Source organism: Megalopta genalis, chromosome 12, assembly GCF_051020955.1.
Source record: "Megalopta genalis isolate 19385.01 chromosome 12, iyMegGena1_principal, whole genome shotgun sequence".
Lineage (NCBI taxonomy): Eukaryota > Metazoa > Arthropoda > Insecta > Hymenoptera > Halictidae > Megalopta > Megalopta genalis.
The window spans coordinates 12,635,333-12,663,209 of NC_135024.1; the positions used below are offsets into that span (position 1 = coordinate 12,635,333).

The 27,877-nt window shown below is 47.9% G+C and overlaps 2 protein-coding genes across 5 annotated transcripts in view; both read left to right on the forward strand.

Moving 5' to 3' along the window:
• LOC117222890 (zinc finger protein rotund) overlaps window positions 1–27,877 on the forward strand; it is a 353,257-nt gene that overhangs the window by 92,626 nt on the left and 232,754 nt on the right. The window lies entirely within an intron of this gene.
• On the forward strand, window positions 18,669–26,089 carry LOC143260384 (uncharacterized). The gene is made up of 2 exons (XM_076525479.1): window positions 18,669–21,435; window positions 25,937–26,089. Exons 1-2 carry the CDS (start codon window positions 21,100–21,102, stop codon window positions 26,087–26,089), a joined length of 489 nt encoding a protein of 162 aa, XP_076381594.1. The 5' UTR covers window positions 18,669–21,099.

The following is a 27,877-nucleotide window of genomic DNA, read 5'->3' on the forward strand; positions in this document are numbered from 1 at the left end:
CTTTTTCCCTTTAATCTGCATGATAATATATTCCCTTTAATCATAAAAATATATTATTCGAGGTGATATCCGAACGTCTTGTACACGCGATAACTAAACCGCTGATTTTATGCATTTATGACAGAAACAAGTAGGTGAAACATTAAAAGAATTCGTGAAGATCGTTGCAATATTTCCAGCACATTGAAACAATTAAGAGAAGAAATTGGTTTCTATGCAGCCGTTGTTTTTTGCTCACAATTTATGCAACAACATATTTTGCATAAAGGTACAGAGTCTAGTGATGATAGAATACTTTTCAAAACACCTATTAGCTTGAAGGGGGGTAAGAAGAGGGCAGGTATCAATCTGTGTAATGCACCAGTCTTTTAAATAGTTTTATTAATTGTTTTATATTAATATATATTATAGTTATATTATATATTATATTATATTATTATATTATAATATTATATTATATATATTATATTATTATATTATATTATTATATATTTTATATATATTATAATATAGTTTTATATTAATTGTTATTATTTTGGTTATCATTATCTTTGATGTCATACTGTTCTATGCTGCTGATGAGTGCGTTACTGTGTTTGTGATTCAGTGCTTTGTAAATCGAGTCTTCTATGCAGTTTCCATGTCGCTTTATGTGGAAATCCAGAATAACTCGAAAACTACGAAAGACAGTAAAAAAATGTTTTAACAAATGTTATTTGATTTGAAAGGGTGGATATCGTGATACGAATAGTTTTCTTGTCGGTGAAAAATGATAGAGATTTCAAGGTCGCGAAAGCTTTTTTAATTAGAATGCTGTATTTTTGTATACACTGCATTATGGTACAATTTAATACGAATCGAATGAGGTGCGATCGAAGCAATTTCTGTCAACAGAAACGTGGAAAATCGTCGTTTAATCGGGCCACCGTATACCGCTCACCTTTGGTCAGTTGCACTCTGCGAGATCAGTGATTGCGACTGCGAATTTGTATTTATAACGATGGAGGACACGTTGAAAGAATACATATGTATAAGGAATCAGTGATCACTAGACTGCGAATTTTATGCATTTATGACAAAAATGAGTGTATGACAAATACAAAACGAAAACGACTTTAGAAGAGTTCAAGAATATTGATGCATTATTTTCAATTTATTACGATATATTCTGTTAAGCTATACTAATCTATCAATGCATATATGTATTAATATATTAAACAATATTAAGCTACTATGAAGTTACATTCTTTAGAATTAATTTGAACAATTTTTAGTTTGCATAAAGAACCGCGGTTCAATGATTAATTTCAAAGTGCACGCACAGGTAAGCATAAACAGAGATAAATTATTTCTGCCATTATAGAAAGGTATCCAAACGTTTATAAACGTGCATGCAATCACTAATCACGTGGAGTCTAAGTAACCGATCAAAGGTGCGGCATACGATGGCTCGATTAAGCGACGATTTTCCACCTTTTTGTTGACAGAAATGACTTCGATTGCACCTCATTAGATTCGTATTAAATTGTACTATGACGCAACGGTGTACACAAAAATACAGCGTTATATTTAAAAAAAACCGATGTGACCTTGAAATATCCGCCATTTTCTTCATCGATGAGAAAATTGTATATCACACGCGATTTTTTGTTAAAACATTTTTTCGCTATCCGTCGTAGTTTCCGAGATACATTCCAGATAAAACGGACACCCTGCATATTTCTTTATGGTTTTGGCCATTGCAATATTGCGCAATTCTTTCGTAACGGTATCGTAAGGCTTATTTAATATTATTCTTAAGAACTCGTTTTTTGCATTGTACTATTTTGATGTTTGTTCTTCGCGCGGTGGTTCAAATTTGGTGAACATAAATTTTGATTCTAATGCATATTCTGTAGAGATTTATTTGTATTCTTGCGTTTAATTTGCTATCGGGGAGGATGCATTGCTCGATGAGGAACGAATTCGTGGCCTTTTATACCGCAAAATTCTGACCGTAATTATTTAAGGAACAATTAATCGAGGAACTATGTATACGTGCGTTCTCTGGCTAGTCTGAATTTTCCGCATACATTTCCTGTTATGTTTCTATCGATGAGTTAGTTCTTTTGAGTATGTAAAACAGGTCCCCTTGGAACAGAGCACGTGCTCCGAACAGAAAAATCACGCAGGAAAAGTCTCCGTACGTAACAAATTAACGCTAAACCTGCCTAGTTACTGAAAGTGACTTGCGCGTGTTGTGTTTCATAACGATGACAAGAGTGAACGTATTTAGACTTTTCTCTATTTGTATTACGATATAAGCTTACGTTAAGATACTGATTCAATCGGTAGTCTTTATAATTTCAACAACTTATAAGTGAAAAATGTGGGAACGGTCATTTTGATCGATTTGGTAGGTTTAACCTTTTGGATTCGAAGCTATTTTAAGTTCAAAATTAAGACATTTGTTTCAACCTTCAGTAATACATTTGTACAGTAGTACATTTGTTATGATTGATTTTATTTGATGCATATGAAATTAAACGTGTATCCATGTAGAAGACTTCTATTATTTTACAATTTATCGAATACAGACAAATTTAACACTAAACCTACCGCGGTCAAATGACCGCTTTCTTATTTTGCAATTCTGCAAAATTCCGAGACACTTTCGTGGGAAACGCTTGAATAAGTTATATTATTGGAGCAAGTTTTATAATAAAAACTTTATAAATCCCAAATAAATTCGGTCTTGTTGCTTTTGTGAAGCAGTACATGCCAGTTAGTATTACTGCTTGGTAGGTTTAGTGTTAATAATGTGAAAATTCTTTTGAAAATAGTGTAGCAAGTTTTAGCGTCGCCTCAGAATCGCCACGCGAGTGCAAAGGGTTAAATATTAATCGATGGAGTTTTTCGAGTTTCAAAATTGATGCAACGATTGCTTGAATTCGAATACGAATCTCGTCCTCGATGTGGCAACCAGAGCTGGGTAACATTTATAGAAAAAATATTTGAAGTACTGTTTTAAATAATAGATTCTTCAGAATCCAAATAAAATAGTGTGTGCTTCAAGTAGAACATAAAATTTCAGTAAATAAAATATTTCATTTCGATAATCTACCGTCAAAGCGTGAAATAAATATTCCATTTTAATTATGTAAATAATTGTAATTGTTGTAAAAATAATTGTTTAATTATGTAAATAATTATAAGTAGAATAGTTTATTTTGGTATCTAAAAACTAAATCGTGAAAACAAATATTTCATTTTGATAATCTATAAAACATGAAATAAAATAGATTTTATTTTCATAACATAAAACACAAAATCAAATGAAAATTGTCTTCTGAAATACAGCAATTCGCATGTAACAAAGCGCATCTTTTATGTATGTTTATAACGCAGAGGAAAAGTACTTCGTTCGTTTTAGTTTACCAAAATAAAATTTACGCTATGATTTATTAAATTAAACTTATTTAATTTGTTGAGATAAATTAAATAAATAAAATATTCCGAACTATGGGACAAATATTTTCAGTGTTTTTCACAAATAAAATACTATTTGAAATATTATCCTAAAAATTTATTAAAACGAATAAAATATTTTATTTTCAAAAGTATACATTCTTTCGTACAGATAAAATATTTTATTTTAAAAATACACATCCTTTCGTACAAATAAAATATTTTATTTTCAAAAATACACATCCTTTCGTACAAATAAAATATTTTATTTTCAAAAATTCATGCACGATCTAAAACAAAATATCTATTTACCATTTGCCATTTAAAATACTATATTACCCAGCTCTGGTGGCAACGGTTTCATTAGCCGTTGATTGTTTGGCGTACGAAGCGAGGATTGGTCAACGTTACCGCAATCGTTGCGTTTAGGCGACGGAGAAAGCAGGACGGCTGATTATGTTCGGGGTCAACGCATGCCTTCCGAACGAACAAAGGTTGCAAGAGTGGATACACGGGATTGTATACAAATGCAGTGACGCAATCCTTGTCCATGATCCGCGCGTACTCTTCTCTCGCGGCAACTATAAATAAAATTGACTCCGCGGGCCTCGTAAAAGGAATCGCAAGCACTCGCGACCGTCGGGTTTACCGAGAGCCTTTGCAATTTTGTTTGGAACAGTCATTAGAATCTACATGCGAACACGCCGCGGGAAATTCTCACCGGCATGTAACTCGCTCCGTAACGAAATTATTTGAATTTCAACTATAGTTGGATTGCAAAAAATCATTGCAAAATATCATCGGTGAATCAGCGACATTTCACGCGAGATCAGAAGTTTACGAGCCCGAATTCCGTTTGATTATCAATCGGAAATGTTGCCGATAATTGCTTAGGGGTTGCTCCACCGGAAGTTACCACCATGCGATGCGGAAGAGCACAGTTTACCCTTACGAGCGTCGCAGTTGGCCGCCGATACCCTCGGTGGATAAAACAGGGACGGCATCTGCAGCTTACCAACCCCTATTTCAGGGGTTGCTGGAGGGTAACCCGAGTCGCGGCCGCCGACTCGATTATCATGAAAAGGAAACCGAGCATGCTTGCTCGATACTCGGATAAGATGTCGCCGAGAATGTCAAATCTTAGCGAACGCGATCGAGTTATTTGATCGATTGCCGAGGAAGCAAGAAACGCGACGTAACCTAGATCCTCCGCCCTTGTTTACGAGGCGCGGTTTATTCAACTTCGGAAATTGTTTATTTGACGAGCCGAGCCGAAAGTTTCGGGACCAAGAAAAGTTGCCAGTGTTTTTCAAAAAGGCAGGAAAACAACGGAAACGCGGGACGGGCGCCGGGCTCTGTCGCGTCCGGACTGTTTTCCGAATTCGGCAATTTCCGCGTCGGAACGAGGACCCGGGGATAAACAACGTTTTTTACCCGATCCCAACAAACATCGATGTTGTTTCTACAATTTTCGCGTGTTCCGCAACAAGTTGCATCCGGCGACGAGCCGCGGTTTGCTTCCGCGAGCAGAAATAAAAACATGTTTTTCCGGCTGCCTCTGTGTGCTGCAGCGCGCCGCTGCACCGACGAAAACGATGCGCGCCGCGGAAACTGAACACGCGCGCGCGCGCGCGGCCACCGAATCTGAAGAGTAATTAACGAAAGTATCGAGCGTAACAGCCGCGCGATCCCGGCGTGTGCGAGTGTCGCTGAAAGCCGGCCTCTTTTAATCAATGCACCGGTGCATCGGCCCGAACGCAGCCCGCTTTCGGCGCAACACCAAGTGCATCCGCGTTGCTCTGTTTATGCAACAGGTGATTGTCGCCCCATGAATAAAACTATCAATAAAATTTCTGCTAACGAGACATTGACGTTTTTCCCCGCGTTCTCCCTATCGCGGAGCGCGCTCCTCGTTTTTCCGATTCACCTCGAAATCGATTCAACTTGCACCCTTTCAATATTTTCGGTCGCCGATGTCCGCCTCCCCCCCTCCCTCTCATTTGCAAGTTTTTCCAGCAATTTGTGCGGCTTTAAGCGTCGAGTGGACTTCGAAACTGCGGTGGCTCGGTTAATTCGTCGAATACTTGCCGAATCGACGAGCGAAAATCACTTCGCCGCATCGCAAACACCGCGTTATTTCGATCTGCTTCCAAGTGGACCGGTCAAACAGCACGCGTCCGCGGTTAAGGGTTAGAATCGATCGGGGGCGGGCTGTTCGATCGGCGAACAGTCGAATCGAAACGACCCTGTGCCGCGATGCAATTTTTATTCGAAAGAAGCACGGTGTCAGGAAGTTCGGCCTCGGTCCGGGCCCGTTGTTATCGTTGCGAAATTTGCAAAGCAGACCGGCGATGGGGTAAAAGATACCGCGAAAACCGGCACGGGAGGGAAAAAAGCACAGAACGACAGCCCCGAGCGAGCCGGACCGCTCTATTTTTTCTGAAAACACCGCCGCCACCTTGTCCCGCCATCGTCGTCCGCGAGAAGAATGGAAACACAATATTTTCACGTCTCGCTCCCCCGAGTTTTCCAGCAACCCCCCCCCCCCCCCCCCCCGCCCCGCTACGCCGCTCGTCCGCGTTTTTTCACTCGTTCCTTTCCTTGTGATCGGCGTTTGCCAGCCGCGGGCGTTAACTAGGAACGATCGACGATCGCTTTGCAATTTTGACGAACTTCCATGCCTCACTTCCAACTTTCGTGCGTCGTCCGAATTATTTAAAGAATCGATTCGCCGGAATTCCATCCCCTTATCTTTTCCGGGAGAATAATCTTGGCGAGCGAAAATTAGCAGCCTCTCGAAGCTCCCATGAATAATTTCACCGGTGGAAAATCCGTTCTTTTCCAGCCTGAGACGCTAATTAGGAAAAATTGGCGACAGCTTTAGCAGTGAGATTATTTGGGGGAGCAGGGGGTGACTCGGCGGCGACCGGTCGATTAATTGTTTACGTTTCTTCGCCGTCGAGCGAAGCTGAAGAATATCGCAGACAGGTAGAAATGAGCAGGTTCAAGGTTCCCATGAATAATTCTGCCGGTACAAATGACAGGAGGTTGAATGGGCGAGCGGGAAGATCCACCCCCGCAGGCGTTCGCCGTGCCATCCCCTTTAACAATGTTTTCGAGCCGGTCCGCTTTAAGGGTTGGGCCTTTATTTAGGCTGGTGGTGTGAGGGTGGCGGAGTACAGTTGCGTCTGTACGCCTCCACGATTCTCTCCCGGGCTGCTCCATCCCCTCCCTGCTCCTCGCGTTCCTCGCGCTGCTGCTCTTTAGCCAGGGATCACTACCTCACCCTCTCCGCGCTTTGGAGGGTGTCGGTGGACGAGGAGCGGGGCCGGGTTATCGATTAAAAAATGTCTGCCCTTCAAGACGGCCTAGGTCACGACCTGTCCGTCACCCACGCACGCCGTTCAACACCGAAACGCCGTCCGACGCGCTGCTACCTTAATTTTTCGGCCGGATTTCCCACCCCGATGCAACCCTCTAAACGAATGGCACGCGTCCTCGGGCTCGATCGGTGTTTCGAAAAAAAGTCTTTCAATCAACGAAGCTTAGAAATCGACGGGAATCTTTGGCCGTTGTTCGACATCCGGCGAGATAGCTTGGTCGAGTCTTCGGGGGATGAACAATCGCGATATCAATTTTCCAGAGGCGCCGGCAAAACGGACATTTGTCGTCGCTATGCACAAACGCGTTCACCGGCAGGCAATCGCTCGTTCGACAGTCAGCGCACGGAATTCCCGTCGAAACAATCGAACGCGCGGGGATGGAGGTTTCTTTGTGGCCCCGTTTTAAAGTAACTGGAGGGGTTGCTCGCGTGCCGGCTTTTCCAGCGACGTCGCTCGCTGGCATTTCGCTAAATATCCTAACAAAGAATCCCGGGTCCCTTCGAAACATCTTGGAGAAAATCTTTCGCGGAGCACAAATATGCGTTCGGAAGGAACGCGGGGGAGGCGGCGGGTGAACTTTTATTAGAACGCCCCCGTTCCTTGGAAACACATTAATACCGGTCGCGGAGAGACCCGAAAAGCGAAGCGCCGCGAATTCATCCCCCAAAGCACAAGAGCAAACGTTTCGAGTTCCATCAACGGGAGAGCTTCTTCGAGTTTCTCCACCCCTTGCAACCCCCCGGCAAGATTCGACCGTCCGATCGTCGAGATCTTGGATCACAGTTCACACGAAGTTAGCACGGTTTAGTCGCTCGGACGTGGATGGTAATTATTCCCTCGTTTCAACCCCGTTTCGACCGCGTTTCAACCCCGTTCCCAACCCTCGGCGAAAGTTTTCGCCGCGATGGCTCGTCGAAACGGCGACGAGTCCCGTGCGTAAATGCGTAGGTGGGCTTGCGACAGGTCAGGAGCGAGGGGGTGGACGAAGGTGGATCGAAAAGAGGCGAGGAGCACGAGAGAGACGGGGAGGGACAGTGGTGGGGAGCGCGCAGGGGGTGGTAAGATCGGACGAGACAGACGAAGATGGAGGATAATCGATAGAGACGGCTAGACGCCGCCCCAGACAACCTTTTACCTTAGCTTAAGGACACCCCGACCCTTAAACAATTTACCCTGCACGGCCGGAGCGCGTTTTTAGCCCGCGAACAAATCCAGGCCAATGGCGCAAAAACGATCCCCCAATTTTCGATACGGTTTCTTGGATCGATCTTGATCTTCCGCGCGAGATCGCGTTCCCAATCTCGATCAGAACTCTTTGTGTCATTAATTTTTTAGGAACAGAATTCGTGGAACGTTTAAAACAATTAACGCTACAAGTGCCGCCATAGGTCGGATGCGAGCGACGCTAATTAATCGAAGGCCTGAAATTAATTTTTTTGGAATATATTGGACAAACTGAATGTTGCGAAGATTTTTGAAATATATGAAAGAGCTAAATTAATATTTCCTACGGGATGATTTTAACACCTTGCACTACGATTGCTGTCACGGCTGCATCGATTAACGATTGTTCGTCTCTGATTAGTTCCTGCTTACATTTCTTGTTTGCCAAGCTTTGCTTACTTGAATGTTTAAATATTCAGAACGAAAGGGTAGAATTTTTATATCGATTTAACAGACGCGAATAATATCCATATTTGGTAGATCATTGTCCAAATTTTCGTAAAGAGTCTGATACGATATTGTGGGGCAATGGGTTAACTTTCTAGTTACGATTTTATAAATTAAATGGTTCCGATGTGGAAATTTTTACAGTTGATATGCGACACTCAACGTGTTAACATTTCGTTCACCGGAAGCCTATTAATAGATATTCAACGACTGCGTTTTATTAAACATCGATCATTTTTGTTGAAATGATAACTTCGAAAGAACTTACATTATTGGCAATAATTTGTACGATTATGGATGACATTATTGAAGTTTTCCCACAATCTTTTGGGACGTCATGATTGCTGATCTACGCTAAACCTTACATACCGGTCACTTTGATCAGCTTCGCATTTTGTTATCTTGAAATTGTTGACAATATAAAGACTCGTTTATTGGAATTGATTGCATAAATCTCTCAATACGAGTATACAATATAATATAAATGGTGAAATTTCCAAATGAATTCAGTCTTGCCATTCTTACAAGACAACGCACGACAGTCATATTTATTGTTCGGTAGGTTCAGTGTTAAGCGCCAAGCAGAAACGGACATAAAATATCTATTCGGACAATATGGTGCTGCAATCTTTTTTCCTTGCCGACAAATTGCTCGAAAGCTCGCCGTGTAATCGCGATCCTAAAGCGCGCTCACCTTTAATTCGGCTTTGCTGGAACTTTGTCGCAGGACTTGAAGTTGTTTTAACCTCTCTCTCTCTCTTCCTCTCTCTCTCTCTCTCTCTCTCTCTCTCTCTTCCTCTCCAGGACCGCACACGCGCCGTTTTCTATTGTGTCCATTGTAGTTTATATTTTTAAGTGGGTCTATCTATGCATCGTTTCATACCCGCGAAGCTTTTTAAATATTATTCGAGGCGCACTTTATTCGACGAAGCGCGACCGAGCTCCTCCGGTGGAAAAAAATCATTGACCGTCCAGTTTAAAAATAATTACACCGTTAACAAGTTAATTCCGTTAGTCCCGGTAATTGACTTACACCACTTTGCCTTAAGCGCGGCCGCTTAACAACGATTTCGTGGTCTTTTTTATCCTGTCCTGCGTTTTCGAGGCCGTACGGCCGACCTCGTTCCGCGAGGAACTTTCAAATTTTCGATCCGCCCGTATCTGCATTTTGAACGTCCGAGAAATCTCTTCCATTCGGTCTCCCGTATGCATTCTAATTACGATTAGAATCGAATGTTGCGCCGTTTTTATGCTTACGACTGCAACGAAGCCACCGCTTATCATAGATCGATCTACTCCGTCTCCCATTGATTCCATTGATCGCGCACACCCACGCGCGGTCTACAATCCTTTCTCTTGCTCCGCGCGTGCAAGTTAATTTTCTAAATCGACTAATCGTGTACGCCGGTATCGAAATTCGCGCGCGAGGTGCGGCGAACGATTTAGACGTATCTTCTTTCATCGGCGCCGTAAGAATCGTCGCGCAACGATCGCTTCCCGCGTTCTTCTCGCGGCAAAAAAAAGCGAAACGAGCGGTTTAAAAGCGCATCTCGAGCTGAATAATTCAACGCCCGGTGTCTCGGGCGAAAAATTTCTTACGTTAAGAGCGACGCGGACGTTTATGTACGTTGAACCGCGGATCGTAGGAGGTCGGACGATCGCTATGGAAGTCATCGATCGAGAACTCCAATTAAAAGCGCAGCGGCCAAGCAAATCGCGGGACATCGGATAGCGTGTAATTCTCGGCGCGGCGGTGGCGACTTAAAGCCGATGAGAGAAGACGGGATTTTTACGCGGGAACGATCGCGCTCACGGCCGCCTCGTAATCCGCGCGAATAAATCGCTGTAACTGCCTCGTTAATTCGTTAAAGAAAGAGCCAGCCACTGTCTTCTCCCCTTTTTTTTCCAGCAGTTTTTCTGTGACCCGGACCGGTAATCTAATAGAGCGATCTCTACTTGATTGACTGTAGCTAGACTCGCGTGTAATTTAGTGGGTTTTGATTACATCTTAATTACGCGAGCTTTTTGCCCACTCGGACAATTAGTTTTTGCGGGTCTCGCGCGACCGTGTTTTTTCGAGAACGCGTAGGGACCGCGATACGACACCTGCCACGTCACGCATACGGGATTTTCATTGGACAGTCTTCCGAAATTTTCGTCGCGTCGATCGTCCGGCAAGATCGTCGTCGCGAGTCGCTCGAATCGCTCGGCGAGGCTTCGGATCCAATTTCGTTCGTTTCGTTATTTCCTATCCGACACTTATTTGCAATTCAAGATGGCCGGAATGTTCAGCCCCCACGTCTGCCAGCGCGGCGGAGAGATTCGTACGGCGCGATAAAAAAAGACCGAGGAGAAATAATAAAAGGGGCCCTCTCTCGGCGACGACCAATCGCAGCCCCGGCTGATCCTATCGTTCCGACTTAATTTATTATTTTATGCGTCGCGCACGTGTGCACCGGGCACACGCAACTATGGTGCGCGGTCGGACGAGCCAGCCAGCGGATGAAGTCCGAGCTTCGAGTCTCCCTCGACGATAAAAGCAGCCCCGAAAACGCTTCGGGGAAAGCTTAGAAAATGGAATAATTGCAAATTGAAAATCGTTACGGGACGGCAACACCGCGAAAACTCGAGCGGAGATCGAACGAACATGCAGGAACCGAACACGCGTCGGTCGCGTATTACGTAGCGAAAGAAGCGAATTTATTGTTGCACCCGACCAAAGTTTTGCGACTTTTAAAGAGTTTTTTTAATTACATTTGAATCTTTCGCACGCTGTGGACTCGATCCCGCAAATGAGAACTTTCTGATGAGTTAACTGTCCCGTAATTTCTGACAACGCGTCTTCCCCTATTATCGGATATCTATTGTCTCCTTGCGAGAAATGGGTCGAGCGACAAGAAAATGAAAAAGACATTAAGGGACGTAAGAAAAGCTTGAGAAAGAAGGTTGGGAAGACAAGTCGACTATATAAGATAAAGAAAACTAGAACGTTGGATCCTCGAAACACAGATGAGAAGGCGGTCCGTGTAATTTGTTTGGAGTCTTTCGATGAAAACAATGCTCAAATTGTAAAGAATGAGCTCACGATGCATGCGCCGATGTACCAGAGTGTTCAGAAAACAATAGGCGCGATGACTGTAAATTATTTAGAACTTCTCGTAAACTGTATCAAAGTTTAACGTCAATTTAAATGAATATTATGATGACGATCCTTATTTTGATCATTTCATTTGAAATTCTAGCAATGTATTGGGTTGGCAACTAAGTAATTGCCAATTTCAGTTATAGATGTCTCTCACTCCCATTTTTATGATATCCGTAAATGTTATATTATGAAATTAAAAAACATTAAAAAAATAAAAACTGAATTTATGATAAGTAATTCAACGATTTCACAATCAAAATGACAAGTGTGTTTAATACCTTCAATTGAATAATCCATTTATATTTGTATTAGGTTGGAAACTACGAAACGGGCGTTGAATAAAAATAAAAAACAAGAAGCGCAATTTTCCACATTATTTATTATATCCAATCTATATGTATATTATATATTTTTGAAACCAATATCGAGCATTTTTTTCATTAATGAATCCGTCTCCGAATGCGTGATTAATGTTTCTCGAAGCTTGAGTTGCGCTATAATTCCATTTGAACTTGTACAAGAAAAGTAGATGTAAGTCGCGTTTTGTTTCCATCTGGTTTCGGAGAAGAATAAAATAAAAATGGGATACGAACACGAAAAAATTTTACGAAATGCGTAAGAAGGATACCTTTAAAATTTATAAATAAAAATATTGAGCGCACGTTACAATGAACCACTCTCGTCGCAGCTGAATATAGACTAAACAAAAAACGCCCGTTTCATAGTTTCCAACGTAATATTGGGTTGGCAACTAAGTAATTGCCGATTTCAGTTACAGATGTCTCTCACTCCCATTTTTATGATATCCGTAAATGTTATATTATAAAATTATTATTATTATTATTATTATGTTATTTTTTATTATCCGTGAATGTTAGCAACTGGACAAATTGAATGCAGCGGTCAAGGAAAAGCGACCAGAATTGGTCAATCGTAAAGGTGTCATTTTCCAGCAGGACAATGCTAGGCCGCACACGTCTTTGTCCACTCGGCAAAAATTGATGGATATTGGTTGGGAATTGATGTTACACCCACCATATAGCCCTGATCTCGCGCCATCGGATTACCACTTATTTCGATCCCTGGACAACTCCCTTCGTGGTAAAACTTTTAATGATGATGACGCTGTAAAATCTCACTTAACTCAGTTTTTGGCCGAAAAGGATCAGACTTTCTACGAGCCTGGAATTTTCAAGTTGTCAGAGAGATGGCAAAAGGTCATCGAACAAAATGGAAAATACATTACAGATTAAACTTCATTCCAAGTAAAAAAGAATTTTTTATTTCATTGAACAAATCGGCAATTACTTAGTTGCCAACCCAATAGCATGGAATTCGTACGAAAGAAAAGTAGTGGAGCATCGTCGTTTCTTGTCTCTTCAGCAAAAATCTTAAGTGTCCGGCGATAGGCGAACTCCCCTTACTCGTTAATAGAAGCCCGTGACGGAGAACGAATGGGCAGTGTTCGCGCAGTTTCGGTTATTTGCAGCGCACTAAAGTGCCCCGTCGCGAGGGCTGCAAATCGCGAATCCGCCGGGTCGAAGACCCCGTGGGAGGGGGGAAAAATAACGCAGGCGTTTTTCGTTCGAATCGAGGGGTGGAGGAGGGGTGCAGTAACCAATGGGGGCGAACTGGGCCACCCAAGAAAAATCTTCGGGGCTCGCGCGGCCGGGAAAGAAGTGCAAGAAAGGCTGGAAAAGCTAGCAAAGCTCATTCGATCTTTCCGCGTTTGTTCCGTCGCCGCCGCCGCTGCCGCGGTGCTCCGTGGGAGTTCTTATCAGCGTATGCAGCTGCGTTCCCCACGTTTTTGCATGCGCGAAAATACAGAAAGACTGCCGTTCGATTCAATAGCGCGCGCGCGTCTCTTTGAAATTCCGTACGGCCACTCCGAATTTGATTTCTTTCCTCTTTCTTGGGCCCGATCTCGGGTCCGGGACCAATCCTTGCGAGTTATCCCCGCAACTTAGTCCGCGGCGAACCGTTCCGGATCGAAGCGGGTTCTATTTTGCAGTTCAAATCCCTTCTTATCGAGGCGCGAGCGTCCGTTTGTCTTCGCGGAGCCGAATTCCACCGTCGTGGCCGGTTTTCGCGTATTTACAGCGCGCCCGTTCAAAAAATACGGTACCGCGGGTTGCATAATACGCTTCGAGGATGAATTATCGTTGCTTTCGAGTAGGAGACAATGAGAAGATCGAAGACAGTGCTCGCTGTCGATAAATCCACTGCGCAAAGTCGTCCATCCCCACCGCGGCCTGGCAAAAGGAAAAAATCGGGATCGCCCACCCTTAGCGCTCGCAAACCACCACTCCACCGCTATTCTCATACGCAGAGGGTTTGAACGGGGGCGCGGGGCTGTACGGTAGCCGCACACGTTCCCGTTGCGGTGTGTGTAACGTCTCCGGGGGTGGACCAGGGTGGAAAAACCTACCCCAACGGGGGTTGGAGAGTGCGCTCGCGATGGGTGGGCAAAAGGGAGAAATAAGAAAAGCCGGAGCCACGGAGGAGACGACGTCGTCGACGACGACGACGACGACGACGACGACGACGGGATATCTGGGTCGAGACTCGTCGTCGCCGACGTCTCGGCGCCAGACGTCCTTTTCTTTGGCTTTTTTTCGGCAGCGGTGCGCCGGGGAAAAACGTCGAAAGCGGGGAAAAGTACTGCCGCGATCCGTTGTTTCGCGGTTTTCTCCCTTTTTTCGCGGTGGCTCGCGCGATCAACGCCAAGGGGATGGGGAGGGGGGCGCACGATGATAAGTCAAATTGTTCTTCGCCGGTGATTACGATTCCGTGCGCCCGTCCCCTGGACCGTTTTCAACTCGGAGACTCCGCGAAGAAACGTTCCTCGAATTTCTGCGAGTCTTTTTTCCTCCTCGCCGAGTTCCGGAGCGAAGCTGCGGAAGAGGAGAAACGTAGGTGGGCCTCCGCCCTTCGAAACTTTGCAATCTTTCCGCTCTCGAGACATTATTATTTTCGCGAGAGGGGGAGGTCCATCGATCAATCCGCGCAGAGCGTCTCTTCCCCGGCGCTGCAAAACATTGGTCGCGGGAGAAAGCGGGACGAAACGAGCGGAAACGCGACGGCGGGAGCAAGAAGACTCGTTTCGCGCCTTGCAGACAGCACTCGTCGGCGCTCGCGAAGAGTCTCTCGGGCTGTTCCGATTTAATTTTCCCGGAGGGTAGCGCGGCCAGGGGCGGTCAGGAGCGGCGCGAAACCGACGGAAGCCCGCCGCTGGTCTTTACGCGAAAGTTAGAAGTTAGTTACACGGGGGTGGCCACCCCTCATCTGCATATCCGCACCCGCACCCGCACCCTACCGCCGCCCCGTCAACCGGTCCACCTCCGCCACCCTCCCGCCCTCTCACCCTCTCGTCCCGTCGTCTCTCGTGCTTTCCAACCCCTCCGGCCTCCCTCTAACCAACGTGCCGCCGCCACAACCTGTTCAACAAGTGGTTCTTCAGTTTAGCGCCCGACTTAGCGCTTCTTTAATTTTCACCTCGCACCCCGACGCCCCGACCCTTACGCCCCCGTCCCAGCCCCTCGAGCTGTTCTCGGATTTTGCGTCTTATCAGACGTCCTACCCGAACCGGTGCTGCGTGGCTCTCTGCCAACGATACGACCGTGATCATTTTCATACCCTCTCTTGTTCTCCCGCTTCGTGTAACGACGACTTCGAACGTTACATTTTTCCCGGGAAAAATCACGCGTTCCTCTCTGATTCGCTTCGCTTTCCTTTTCGGGAGACCCTCGCGCCTCTCGTCTCAAGTCCCGAAAGCTCGATTCCTCAGAGTTTTTGGTGTTTTAATGTATTAGAGTCTCCCCGGGCGCGAGCTCCGATAGTCTTCCCGCTGGCAACCGTTCAATGCCACTCCCAGGCGATTTTTTTTCACGCGAAAACTCGCTCTCGCGTCTCGTGACCCAGATACTACGGTCCCGCTGCGACCTAGTAGCAGCACGGAATCCCACGAACCGTTAAGAAGGCATGATCAAAACGCGAGAAGATACCAGAGCTCTCGAGCGGAAGCCGGACGCCGAGGGGGTGACTTCTCGCGGCGCAACGGTAAACCGGTCCGCGGGACGAGTGGAAGAGGAAGTCTCTCGATCCGGGTAATCGTAAACCGAGGAACACCTCTTCCGCCCCGCCCGAAAAACCAAAACACAAATAATCACGGCACCGGAGTGAGAGAAGGAGAAAAGGGCGCTTGGATGGGGAATGGGAGAAAAGGTGGCTGCTGCTGCGATGCGATGCGATGAAAGGAGAGGCTCCCATCGGGCTACTTAAACGAGCCGAAAGAAAAAGGGGTGGGATCCAGGAGTGTGAAGCTATCTGCATGTGAATGGGACAATGGTAATTGGGGATGCACCGTTAGAGGATATTAGAGGTAACAGGCGACTCGATCCCCGATTCCCGTTGGACTTTTATGCAACCACGTGAAACAGCATCTCCGGAACGCCGGCGGAGTCACGTTCCTCCTGGCTACCGGGTTTCTCCCGTTCGGTACGTGTGGGTTCCCGTCCGTGTGCACAAACGGCGGATCCGTGGCAACCTCAAAAGCCTGATACCACTCGAGAGGAACTACGGTATTACCTGCTCATGTGACCCATCTGTTATTTGCCAGACTCGCTCCACTCCAGCCTGTGCCGCATGCTCGCCCGGAATCGAGGCTCGGGTTAGCGTACGGTACATCTATTATAGCCGGACCGCCTGATCCGAATGCTTTATGGCGATTGATAGCGATATGACAAGTGGAGGATCGCGATCTAGGCGTCCTGCCACGGGACCGCCGATTCTATCTCCTGCGCTCCGGCTTCCTCCAATCCCTTCCCGACAGAAATTGCCGAACTTAGCGATCGCATCGGTCGTGATATAACAATCGGCGTAACAATCCTCGCAGAGTCGAGGGTTGGGCCCGCGGCGAAATTGTTCCGGTGCACGCGCGAAACGGAAGAATAAAATTCGCCGAGGACCGGGTAGGACGTATGTCGGCCCACCGAAATTTCGGTCTCGTCTCGCCAGAGCGTCCAATTCCCTAAAAAGCGACCGGGGGAGTTTTCAATTCGCCGGGCGAGCCGGCGAACGGAAACGCATCCGTTCCGCGCTCGTCTCGCAACGACGCCATTTGTCACTTAAATCGCGCTCTCGAGGAGAAACGATGATTTCCGTCTTCGAAGGCGTATTACTTTAACATTCGCGGAGAGGAAAAGCGGCTGCGGGCCAGGTCCCATTATCGGGGGCCATCGCCTCGAACTGCGTCTCGTTACCGACGCCAATAAAACATCCTCGGGCAAACAAACAAACAAACAAACAAACAAGCAAACAAACAAACAAACGAACGAACGATCGTTCGGAGCGCGAACGAGGAATGCGCCGGTTCGATCACCGTCGCGGAAAACTGGAACGAACTGCCCTGGAACTCGTTTTCTCCCTCCCTCTCCCTTCCTCTTCCTTTCTCACCCTTCGCCTCTCTTTCGGTTTTCGACCCTGTGTCTCTTTCCTTTTCCGCGGGCCAAATAAACTGGGCGCTTCGTTACAGAGCGGCGGTGACGCGCGCGTTCAAGCCATCCCTTTCGGCGCGGAGAATCGACCAAGGCCGAGAGAAGAATTGGAGAAGCGACACCGCGGCAGCCCGAGAGACCGCGTATTTATTGGAATCATCGGAAGATTCCGGGACCGAATTCTCGATTCTTGGATCATCGTCTATCGAAGGTTCTGGTCGAAGGTCTTCGAAATCAGTTTCTAATTTCTCCTCGCGACAGGTCCGCGATGGATCGCGAAGGATCGGCTTGGAAGGGGGTGCAAGCCGCGTCTCCAGATAGGTACGGACTCGTTTGGCCGGCGAGCGAGCGAGCGCGCGCGGAGAAAGGAATTCAAAGTCGGACTTATACGGCCGCGGGTCCGAGGGTTAATTTATGCGCGGAACGCGGGAGTATTTCGGAGCGGGAGAGCGGCGCGGTGGCCATGTTGGTTTCGACGTGTCCGTCAAGGCATTCCCCCTCGCATCACGCGAGACTCTTTCTCGATCTTCCACCCCGAGCCCCACTTTCTTGCCCGCGAACACACGTGAGAGCCCTCGCACACACGGACGAGAGACGACGTGTGCTTCTCCCCGTCTCGCGAGGGCGCATGCTGCACTGCGCACAACCCCCACCATCCCCATCCCACCTATCCACCTACTACCCTCGGCTCTCCCTCGGCACCCCCTGCAACCCCTTCGGCTGCTCGTGCAGCCCGCCATGCAACCCCCCCAGGAGGCGACTCTTATTATTTCCATTTTTCCAATTCGGTCTGGGGGGCGGGAAACGAGCGTACAACACCCTCCCTTCTGTTCTCGGCCCCCTCTCGCCCCCCTCGGTTCGAGAGAACCGAGAGAGCCGAGAGACCGAGAGTCTCCTACCACCCGCGAGCGTTCTCCCTCCCTTCGAACCTCATCCCTCTCCCCAGGTGGTCGACCAAAGGAAAAATATCTATATTTATCTGTTTCTTCGCGGGATACGTGGCCCCGCCAACCCCCCCAGCCCCCAATCCACCGATCCGCCGATCCACCGGCTCTCTTCTGCCCCCCGTCTCCCGGCGTTGGCCATCTCTGCCTATCTCCGGCTCTCTCTCTCTCTCTCTCTCTCTCTTTTCCTCTCTCTCTTTCTCTTTCTCTCTCTCTCTCTCTCTGTCTCTCTTTGCCTCGCCGCCACTCTCGGCCAGCTTCGTTTTGTTCGTTTCGCTTCTCCACCTCCACCTTGGAGTTTCTCGGTCTCCTCCCACCACCCCGTTTCTCGGTCTCTCGCCACCTTTCCGTCTCTCCAGCGGCTCGGTCTCTTCGGCGGTCTCCGTTCCGCACCGCGCCGCTTTCTTTCCTCGTTCCTTTCGGGCTTCTCCTTACCTCCACCCGACTTGCTGCCACCCCGTTTCCTCCCACGGCGCGCGGCGCACGGCGGGATCGAGGCGGGTTGCGAAGGCGGGAGAGACGGATGCATCGTCGTCTTCGGGAGCGGGAGCGAGAGGAAGCCGAGAGAACGGTGACGGCGGCGACGGCGGCGGCGACGGCGGCGGCGGCGGCGGTGCCGAGGGCGGAAACGGCACGACCGCGGCTGGATCGCCGGGGAAAGAGAGAGAGAGAGAGAAAGAGAGACGCGAGAAAGGAAGTGGAAGACGGAGGGTACACCACGACCACGACGACGGGCTACGACGACGACGACGTCGACGACGACGCCGGCGGCCGCGGCGAAGCGTGCGCGCCTTTCCTTGGCCGGCGGCGCGACAAGGAGGAACGCCAGGAACGGAGGAGGACACCGCGAGCGGGTAGAAAACGGAGCGACCGAGAGAGAGAAGGAACGGCGAGCTTCCGCTTCCTTATGCTCCGCCGCGGACTGCATCAACCAGTCGCGCGGTCGCGCTCACATAAGAAACTGGGATTCGAGAGGCAACCCCCTTCTCGAACCGCGACGCGGTTTCCGTCAGCGGAAGGAACTCGGTGCCCGGGAACGTCGTCGTCGCCGTCGTCGTCGCTGTCGTTCGTGCTCGTCGTCTCGTGTTCGACGAGATAACTCGTCGCCGCGCGTTCGCTCCGATCGGCTCGTAATCCGGCTCGCTGGCAACTCCAGCCGCCCTCGGTAGTTAATTGTACTCGGCGACGCTCGAAACGCGACTAACAGGCCGCTTGCCCCCACCACCGCGGCGGAACCGCGGCGTAAAGGAGCCGCGAGGCTAGCCGAGGCCGCACGAAACCGCGCGAGAGGCCCGTGGGCCCTCCGGTTCGGGTCCCGTCGCGCCGCGTCGCGCTCGGTCGCGCTCCGTCGGGTCCCGCGCGGGCCCCCGCTCGACCAATCGCGTTCCACGACCCCCACCGACGACCACAGACGTTCGGCAGATGAAGAGGGGAGGCCTGTGGGCCTCCTGAACCCGCTCCCGAGCCGCTCCCGTCCAAGTGGAAGAGACACGCTCGCGGGCCCGATCCCGATGGAGGCCTAAGGGACATGTTCCTCGACGCGACCAGCCCAGGAGGATGTTCCTCTATCCGTATCGACTTCTTCCTCTCCTTTCGTTTCTTCTTCTCCTTCTCACCGCGCTTCCTCTTCTGCTACCTGGCGACGCCGACGGACGCGTCCGACCAGGCGGGGGAGGATCTGCACGGGACCTGTCGACGGTGAGAACGGAATAACCGCCGCACGGTGGGTCATTATTTCGATGTAGTCGCACACCGATGAGGAGGAGAACAGAGGGAAGGAACGAGAGGGTGTGAGGACGATCAAGAGAGAGCGGAAGAGAGAGAGAGAGTGAGGAAGAAAGAAAGAGAGAAAGAGGGGGAGAGAGAGAGAGAGAGAGAGAGACCGAGCAGAGGGAGAGGAGGCCGAAGCGATCAACCAAAGTTCCTATTTTTCACGTGTTTTATGCGCAACTCGTCTAATCAAGTAGGATCTAAGAAGCAGAGGGCTGCTGCGAACGAGAAGAGGGAGGCGCGGCAGAGCGTGTGGCGGCGAGAGAGCACGCCGGAAACCTCGTGTTCGCGGCACACCGGTGACACCCTCCCGCGCTAATTAGCCAGCCAATTAGAAAGGCCGCGGCCATGCGTAATGAGCTGCGCGCGCAAAAGTTCCTAAACGCCACGATGCAATGTTTTTTTCCGAGGACGACGACGCCTCGTCCCCGCCGCGCCGCGGGCGACCACCGATAATATTGATAAGCCTACTAACAGATAAGCCGAGACGAAGAGAGTAGATAGAGTTAATGACTGAGAGGTGGATTAGCAGCAGCAGCAGCAGCAGCAGCAGCAGCGACAGCGACGATCGGCCACTGCGGTTCGGTCGAGATCGACGGGATTATAGAGACAGTAACGAAGCAACGCACCGTGTCTTAATAAACGCGTTCAGGTTCGCAAGGCAATAACAATACCAAACGAATTTAAACAGAGGATAGTTGATTTCGCACGGAGTGGTGTCGGAGAGAGAAGGAGCGAGAGAGAGAGAGAAAGAGAGGGAGGATTGGCCGAGGAGAAGCCAAGGGAGAAGGAAGCGTGTATTTTTCGGCGTTCCGGCATTGATAGCGAACCCGATTGCCTTTACGAGCGAGATTTTTCGAGATTAATCGCGGAACCGTCGTCGAGGGACCCGGTCCCCTTCGAGAGCCGCTGCCACGTGGCCGCCTCGACTCAAGCAATCCTTCGGTGGTGCGTCGACGGTGATTTTAAACCTCCTGATTACCGATGCGAGCCGCGTCAACTACTAACTATAGAAGTTTCAACGGAAAAGAACAGATATATATACATATAAATTAAAACAAATATATATATATATATATACATACACACATCTATATATACATAAAGAAGAGTCGATCGGAAAGCGTATTTAATTCTATATTCCTATACACATGCAAGAAGCACATGTACAGGTATTTTACTAAGAAGCAGCGAAGGATAGAAAGAAAGAAGAACTCGCAACGATTAAACTTGTAAGCGACAAAATGTCCACGATGAGCGTCGTGTCGAACTCGTCGGTGGAGGTCGACTCGGACTCCTCGAACGACATCTCGAGCAAGGACGAAGGACCCGCCGAACAGAAGTTCATACTGCGGAACGAGCTGTACAACAGCCTGCTGGCGAGCGCTCTAGGGAAGACCGTGCTCAACAGGCACCTGAACTTCAAGGAGCAGGGGATTAATTTTAATCTGGCCAATCTGAAGGATAACCTGAACGCGCTCGGCGCCCTTAAGGAGCTGAAGGATCTCAAGGGATTGACCGTAAGCAGCGTGCCAGCCTTCCCGAGGAACCTCGCTCTGCACCGGGAAGATCACGATGAGGTCAGCCCTCGCGACACCTTCCCGCTTCAACCCCCCCGTTTCGCTACTCATTTTCCTTCGCCGCGACAATCGGCGAGCCTCTTCCGCGCCGGTAAAGTCTTTCGGTTGCGAACTAGATGCTTCGGAGGTCCAAGTTTTCGTTTCGTCGACGGCCGGTTTGTTCGTCCAATTAATCCTCGGAAGGGGTCGGATCATTTTCAAGTTCGTCCCGTAGCTCGGTGTTATCGGGATCAGCCGGCGAGTATGGCGAAGAACGGGGAACGGCCTCCTCCTCGAATCCGTTTCGAAACCGGAGCATCAAGATCAATAATCCCCGAAAGAATTCGCGTCTTCACTGACCTACCCTCTTCCGGACTTCCCTGGCGACCCCCGAATGAATCCCGAAAGAGGAGGGAAGCATATTCGGCCGAATTTATGTTACCGCGGAACCATCGAACGTACCACCCTCGAGCAAACAAGCCAATTTTCCCGGAGCAAGGGGGAGCGAGTTTCCGCGTGGAAAAGCAAACGATTGAAAAAGAAATGATTGGGGAAAGCAGTATTTACGATTCGCGGAACGGCCGACGCGGCGACCGGATCGCGCGGACAGCGAGGAAAGAGTTAGGGTGGAAGGGAAAAGTTAGGGCAGCCGGGGAGAATGGTTGCGCAGGGACGGCCGCGAGACGGTCTGTGTAAGTTGTCGGTTAAAAAGTTACCGGATACTTAAGTGCGACGAGTTTTCGCGTAATGGGAGCGCGGCGCGGGGGTAAAGAGTCCGCAGGATCCCGGCTGGCTGCGAGGAAATCCTGTTTGCTTGACAATTACTTTTTGTTTCGCCGGTAAATCCAGTCTTCGACTTTCGAACTACTTTGTCCGTTCGTTCTCGCCCTTTGTTTCTTCTCGCTCTTCTCTCCTCTCCTCTCCGCTCCGTTGCAGCGGCACACGCTCTCTTCCCTGTTCCATCGGCGATTCAACGGTGTTTCTTTGAATTTGAATGTAGATTGAAACGTAAATCTCGGTCTGAATTCGACCGGGACCGCCTCGGTAACGAAATCTTGCCCTACAAGTACTTTCTCAACATTTATTAAATACTTTAGCCCCGAACTTTTTGCATAGTTTTCGAGCTCCCAGCTCCTCTTGCCCCGCTTCTCTCTCTCTCTCTCTCTCTCTCTCTCTCTCTCTCTCAATCTCTCTCATCGTCATTCTTTGCCGACGCTTCACCCCCATTCAAGTCGAGCGCAAACAAGCGAGCCGCGTTTAAAATCCTTCGAGAGGAACACCGCGGATTTCCTTAGCCGGGGCATTTTTCCGCGGCTTAATTCATTAATTTCTCGCAACGCCGCCGCCCCGGCTCCTCGACTTCCTGTTGCTTCCTTTTGCTTCTGACCGAGTTATCGCCACGAGGCAACTTTTCTTGGCACGTTCGCGGTTCGAGCTCGGCTTAGTTGATTCCGCGACATGGCTTGACCCGAATTCACGACGCACTCTCTCTCCAACCCTCTGCTCCCCCCTCTGTCCTCGGTCGCCCAAACTGTTCCTCGACCCTCCGATAATTCTCTGCTCGTCCAATCTTCTCCCAAAACCATTCTCTAATTCTCTAGTGATTTTCTCATTTTCTGTTCGGCTATTTCTCGGCCGGTCTAGCGCTTCTTTCAAACCTCTCCTCCACTTTTCCAACAGTTTCTTCTGGCTTCTTTTTTTATCGAGCTATTGAATCTTCTACGGTATTATTCGCAGCACCGATTCGCGATTACTCCGTGTACGGAGTAAGAATATTCACTCCCGCCCCCCTCCCGCGCTCTAAAAGTATTAAAACATCCATAAATATTTTTAAATCATCCTGCCGATTTAGTATAATTTGTAATTTCGTTAGGTAATGTATTATGTTTTTTAGTGTCAAGTGTTATGGCATCGTATCGTCGAAAGTACATACTATGTTAGAAGTGTTTGTCACTTATGAAATTAGTTTAGCCATTTATTGCATTTTGTTCAGTGAGTTCATTTCGTACGATATGTCTTCAAAATATGTGAAACATACCACTACACATGCACGAAACGAAATAGAATCAGAAATATTAGTAGACGATCTAATTAAACGGATGCCGAAGTTAGTCGAAGAAATAATTAAAAGACGCGGTGGATGTATCGACGAAAAGAAAATATAATTTTCTTTTATAAACTTGACGTTATTTTTATTAGAATGTAAATATATATGTACTTGTTAACAGTTCAATGCAATTAACTTTGAAGGAAAATTGAAGAAATTATAGCAATTTCCTATAGACTTCCAAATTGATTTAATTTTCTACGAGTGTTCTAATACTTTTGGAGGAGACTGTACAAGCATGCTATATCCTTCCACACATTCTAATGAGTATTTATGCTGTCGAAAACGGGGTAATTCAATATTAACAATTAGATATGATAAACTAGATACCAGTTCAAAGGTCCAGTGATTGTTTCACAAAAAACTTATGTACAGGCCACAGAGGTAGGTTAAACGGCTTATCGAGAATGGCATCCACAACATAAGGAGAATAACATCCAGCCTTCCCGCGTCCAATTATCGTGTCATTTCTGCCGGGTTCAAACACTGGGCATTGCCAAACCACGTGATTTAGATCCTGCTCCGAACTTCCATATAAACAGCTCTGGTTCCGAGACAAGATCCTTCCTAAAAAGCGATGCGGCTAGATGGTAGTAGTCGCTGGCTCGTAATTTACTTGTCCGACAAATGAATTTTCTCCGGAGGGAAACAGATTCCCTTGCCACTTCGCCAAAAGTCTAAACGATTTGAAAGCTCGAGACCGAATCAACGATACAAAATTCGGTAAGACACGAATAAACGTCTCCACTGTCAATTCTCCAAAATAGAGTTTTCATTTTCTTCTTTGGCTAGAGTCTTTCGCGTGTTCTCGGCTGCGAGACAGAAGAACGAATTAAAAGCTTCTGCAGTTAACAAAAATCGATCCCCTTTGAGGCGGGCCGAGCTTTTGTTGCACCGCAACGTCGGAAGACGAGAGAATCGGAGAAGGGTGCACACAGGGACACGCGGAGCCCAGGCCGTCCGAGACCTTGTAATTAAGTGCGAGGCAATAATGAAACGCATCATCCCCCCCTCTATCGTCCAAGAAATAACAACCCTCCGGCTGGTAGAGGGAGGGGATGATTCTTTGAGGCACCAGCAATCCGACCCGCAGTTTCTAACGAGCTTTCTCACGATGCGTGCTGCGAGATCAATTAACCGCCGGGCTCCGCTAATTACCAGTCAGGGGTTGGAGCCTCGAGGAATCTCGGTTTCGAGGGTTTTCCGCGGAAATCCACTCGCTTCCGGCGCCAGATCATCCTCTCTCAATCGCCTAACCGATCCTTTTCAACTTCTGTCAACGATGCCTGCTCAGTAATTTTTCTGAACATCGGGCAAACGATCGCAAAGTACAGTAGAACTCCTTTTATACGAACTCGACGGGAGACGAGCGGTTCAGACAACCGCCGATTATCCCCTCCCCTCCCCCCGCTACTTGTAACTTTTCGTTCAAATAATTGGAGTTCGCGTTCAGATCAATGGATCTAATGAATTTAAGATCACTTTGACGCGATCAATGTTAATTGTATTTTTAAATAACAGCAGAAGTGGACATTTGATTGACATAAGCTTTTTATGGCTTATTTTACAATGCTATGAACTATTTAAAAGAAACAGTGTTACTTTTATTTTGAATGCCGTTTGTTTAGGTTTCCACATTTAAGTTTCGCACTGAATTCCTTTATTTGAGCCGTTTATTTTGAAAGTGGCATAAGTCACTTTGTTTTTAAGTCGATATATTTAAGGGTTTGCGTTTTAACACGTTTAAAAATATGGATGCTAACTTTCGAGAAGATTTACTTGTATTTGTTATCTAAGGATACTGATAAACATTAAAAAATCACCACTTTTCATTACGGTAAAGTGACTTGTGCCACTTTCAAAATAAACGGCTCATTTAAGATGCGCATGATTCCTGCCAAACGGGATTACTTGGTGCAAAAATTTAAAAAGTGATTCGCACAAAAAAATTTGCATCTTCTTTGTTTATACTTTCCGAAATGATAAAGAATTAGAAAAACGCGCATCGTCAACGCCTAATATACATTATACTAAAGGCATCTGCAAAATTCCAAGGTAATCGGTTGATTAGATCTCGAGATATCTAGCACGCCGTTTTCAAAAACACAGTTTCGAGAAGAACGCTTTCAAAGTTTCTAAACGTAATTTTTCATACGTTCAACGCCACGGGGTATTCGAATCGGCTAAAGGCTTCTTATTTCTGAAAATAATTTGTTTCGAAAGCTATTTTTAACACTTTCGAACTACTATATCGGACAAAAAATAGCTTAGATTCTTTCAAAGTTGCAAAGTGGTCGGACCAGTTAACCAAACAGGTAAACGAAACCGTGCTATCTTTACATTCGCTTATGTTCGCTACTACCTAGGGGTTCGCATAATTGGTGCAACGCTCGACAATAGAGCATGTAACGACAGATAATAGGAGTTCAACAGAAGTTCGCTGAATCGGACACTGCCAAAAATTTCGATCCGATAATCGGAGTTCTACTGTACAAATCTTTGAAGAACGATGGTTTTATTGGATTTGATAATCTTGGAGCTCGTTGGAAGCAGACTTTGCACAGATAAAATTCGAAAGTTCTTGCGCCGAGCAGTTGTTTAAACGTTCGACGAAAGGTTGATGGAAGGTATAAAGAGCCGAACGGGTTTCTACGCTGGGAAATTGACGGGAGCCGTTTAATTATTCAAGGAGCTTTAATGAACTGTCCATCGCGGCGATCACGCGAAACGTATGACAGACCCCCGGACAGGCCGAATATCATTTTCGTTATTTTTATTCCGGCGCGGATAGGGGCCGGCTAAGCGACGCGCGTTCGACGACGTATCGATTCGGCATCGGCTGACATTTCTCTTCTTTCTCCGTGGCTATGAATTTCTTACGACGCCTCCACAGCCGATCGATACCGTCTGATACCGTGCCGCGCAATTATACACGAATTTGCCGATTTTATTCTCGAGCCTGCCTCGAGAACTTCTTTCCCCTCTCGATCGTCCCAACCGACTGCTCGCAGCTCGCCGGCTCGTCACACGGATCGACTTCTGTCGCTTCATTATAAATAAACTTTTCGCCGGAGAAATGCACCGCCCCTGTCCGTTCTGCCCTCGCGAATCGAAACACTTATCGCGGATCGAGCCACGCCGATCTTTATTTGAACGGCGACCGAAATACGGCGGGCGGAGCGGCGCGGCGCGAAGTGCGAGCGACGCAGCGGCGCAATTAAAAAAGCTCGGAGCTCTTTCCGATTCCCTAAATTATGCGCGAGAAATCCTTAATTTCTCCTCATTACCGGCGCGCCAGGATCCCGGGATTTATAGCCGATCGGGCCGTGTCAGTTTTTAGCTTAATCGCCGGCATCGCCGTCGAAATGATAGACCGCGGTGTTCCGGTGAAAAACGCCATGGAAACGGCCGGGTTTGTAATTTCCCAGATTACACGTGCACCCGAGCAATCTCCTTCCCTTGAAATTGGCGGCTGCACGGCAACAATGTGTCTCAAATTGACGCTAGTCGGTGCCATGCGCGCGGTTAACACGGTAGCCGAGAGATTAAGAGTGCGGAGCGGCGGGCCTGGTTCGAGTCTTTTCGATTTTATAGGGTTTGCCAACCAGCGACGTAATTTGCGGGGACCGTGTCTCCTTCCGAAACTGAAAAATACAGAGCCTGCGGGGCGTCCGAGATTCCACGGATTCTTGCGTCACGTTGAAATACGATACGATCGATTAGTCTTAAGGCCCCCAGAAGGCTATTAACACCGGGCAAATTAATTTAATAATTGATTAAATCGCTGCGTGGAGTAACGCGGACGCCCGGTCTCCTCTACCGACGCCTCTCTACATTGTCGTTCCAGTAAAGGTGGCTTTAAACGTTGCAGAATCGCGGGCACCGGCCTCCCGAACGCAGCCGGAAGAAAGAAACGTCGCGACGGTTCGGTCGGCGGGACGCGCGCCAGCCGAACTAAAATTATCAATTTCGATCAATTTGTTTACCCGGTCTCGCTTTGATGTTGCTCATGCAACAAAGTCGCGCGCATTCCCGGGGCTAAGTGGCAGGCGTGAACGCGGCTTAAGCCGTTCAGGTGTGTTCAGGCGCCACGCTCGCTGATTTATCGATCAATTTATTAATGGGTCAGCTCTTCTCGTGCGTTCGATCATGAATATCGGATGAAGCAGCCCGGTCGGTCGAGAGCGAGCCTCATAATTACGGTGATTAATGCCCCGGGTCCGTATTAATCGGCGCCCGAGGCTTATTTTCGAAATTGTCCGCGCGCGGAAAAATCGAAAAGCCTGCCACTTGTTGTTGCTGCTCGCCGGCCTGTGTAATTTCGCCCCGGTCCCCTTTGTGCAACACTGTTGCCGG

Coding starts and splice junctions, on each gene's coding strand:
- LOC143260384 (XM_076525479.1), top strand. CDS start 21,100: ATGTCCACGATGAGCGTCGTGTCGAACTCGTCGGTGGAGGTCGACTCG. Junction 21,436..25,936: donor ACCGGGAAGATCACGATGAG/GTCAGCCCTCGC, acceptor ATGTAACGACAG/ATAATAGGAGTTCAACAGAA.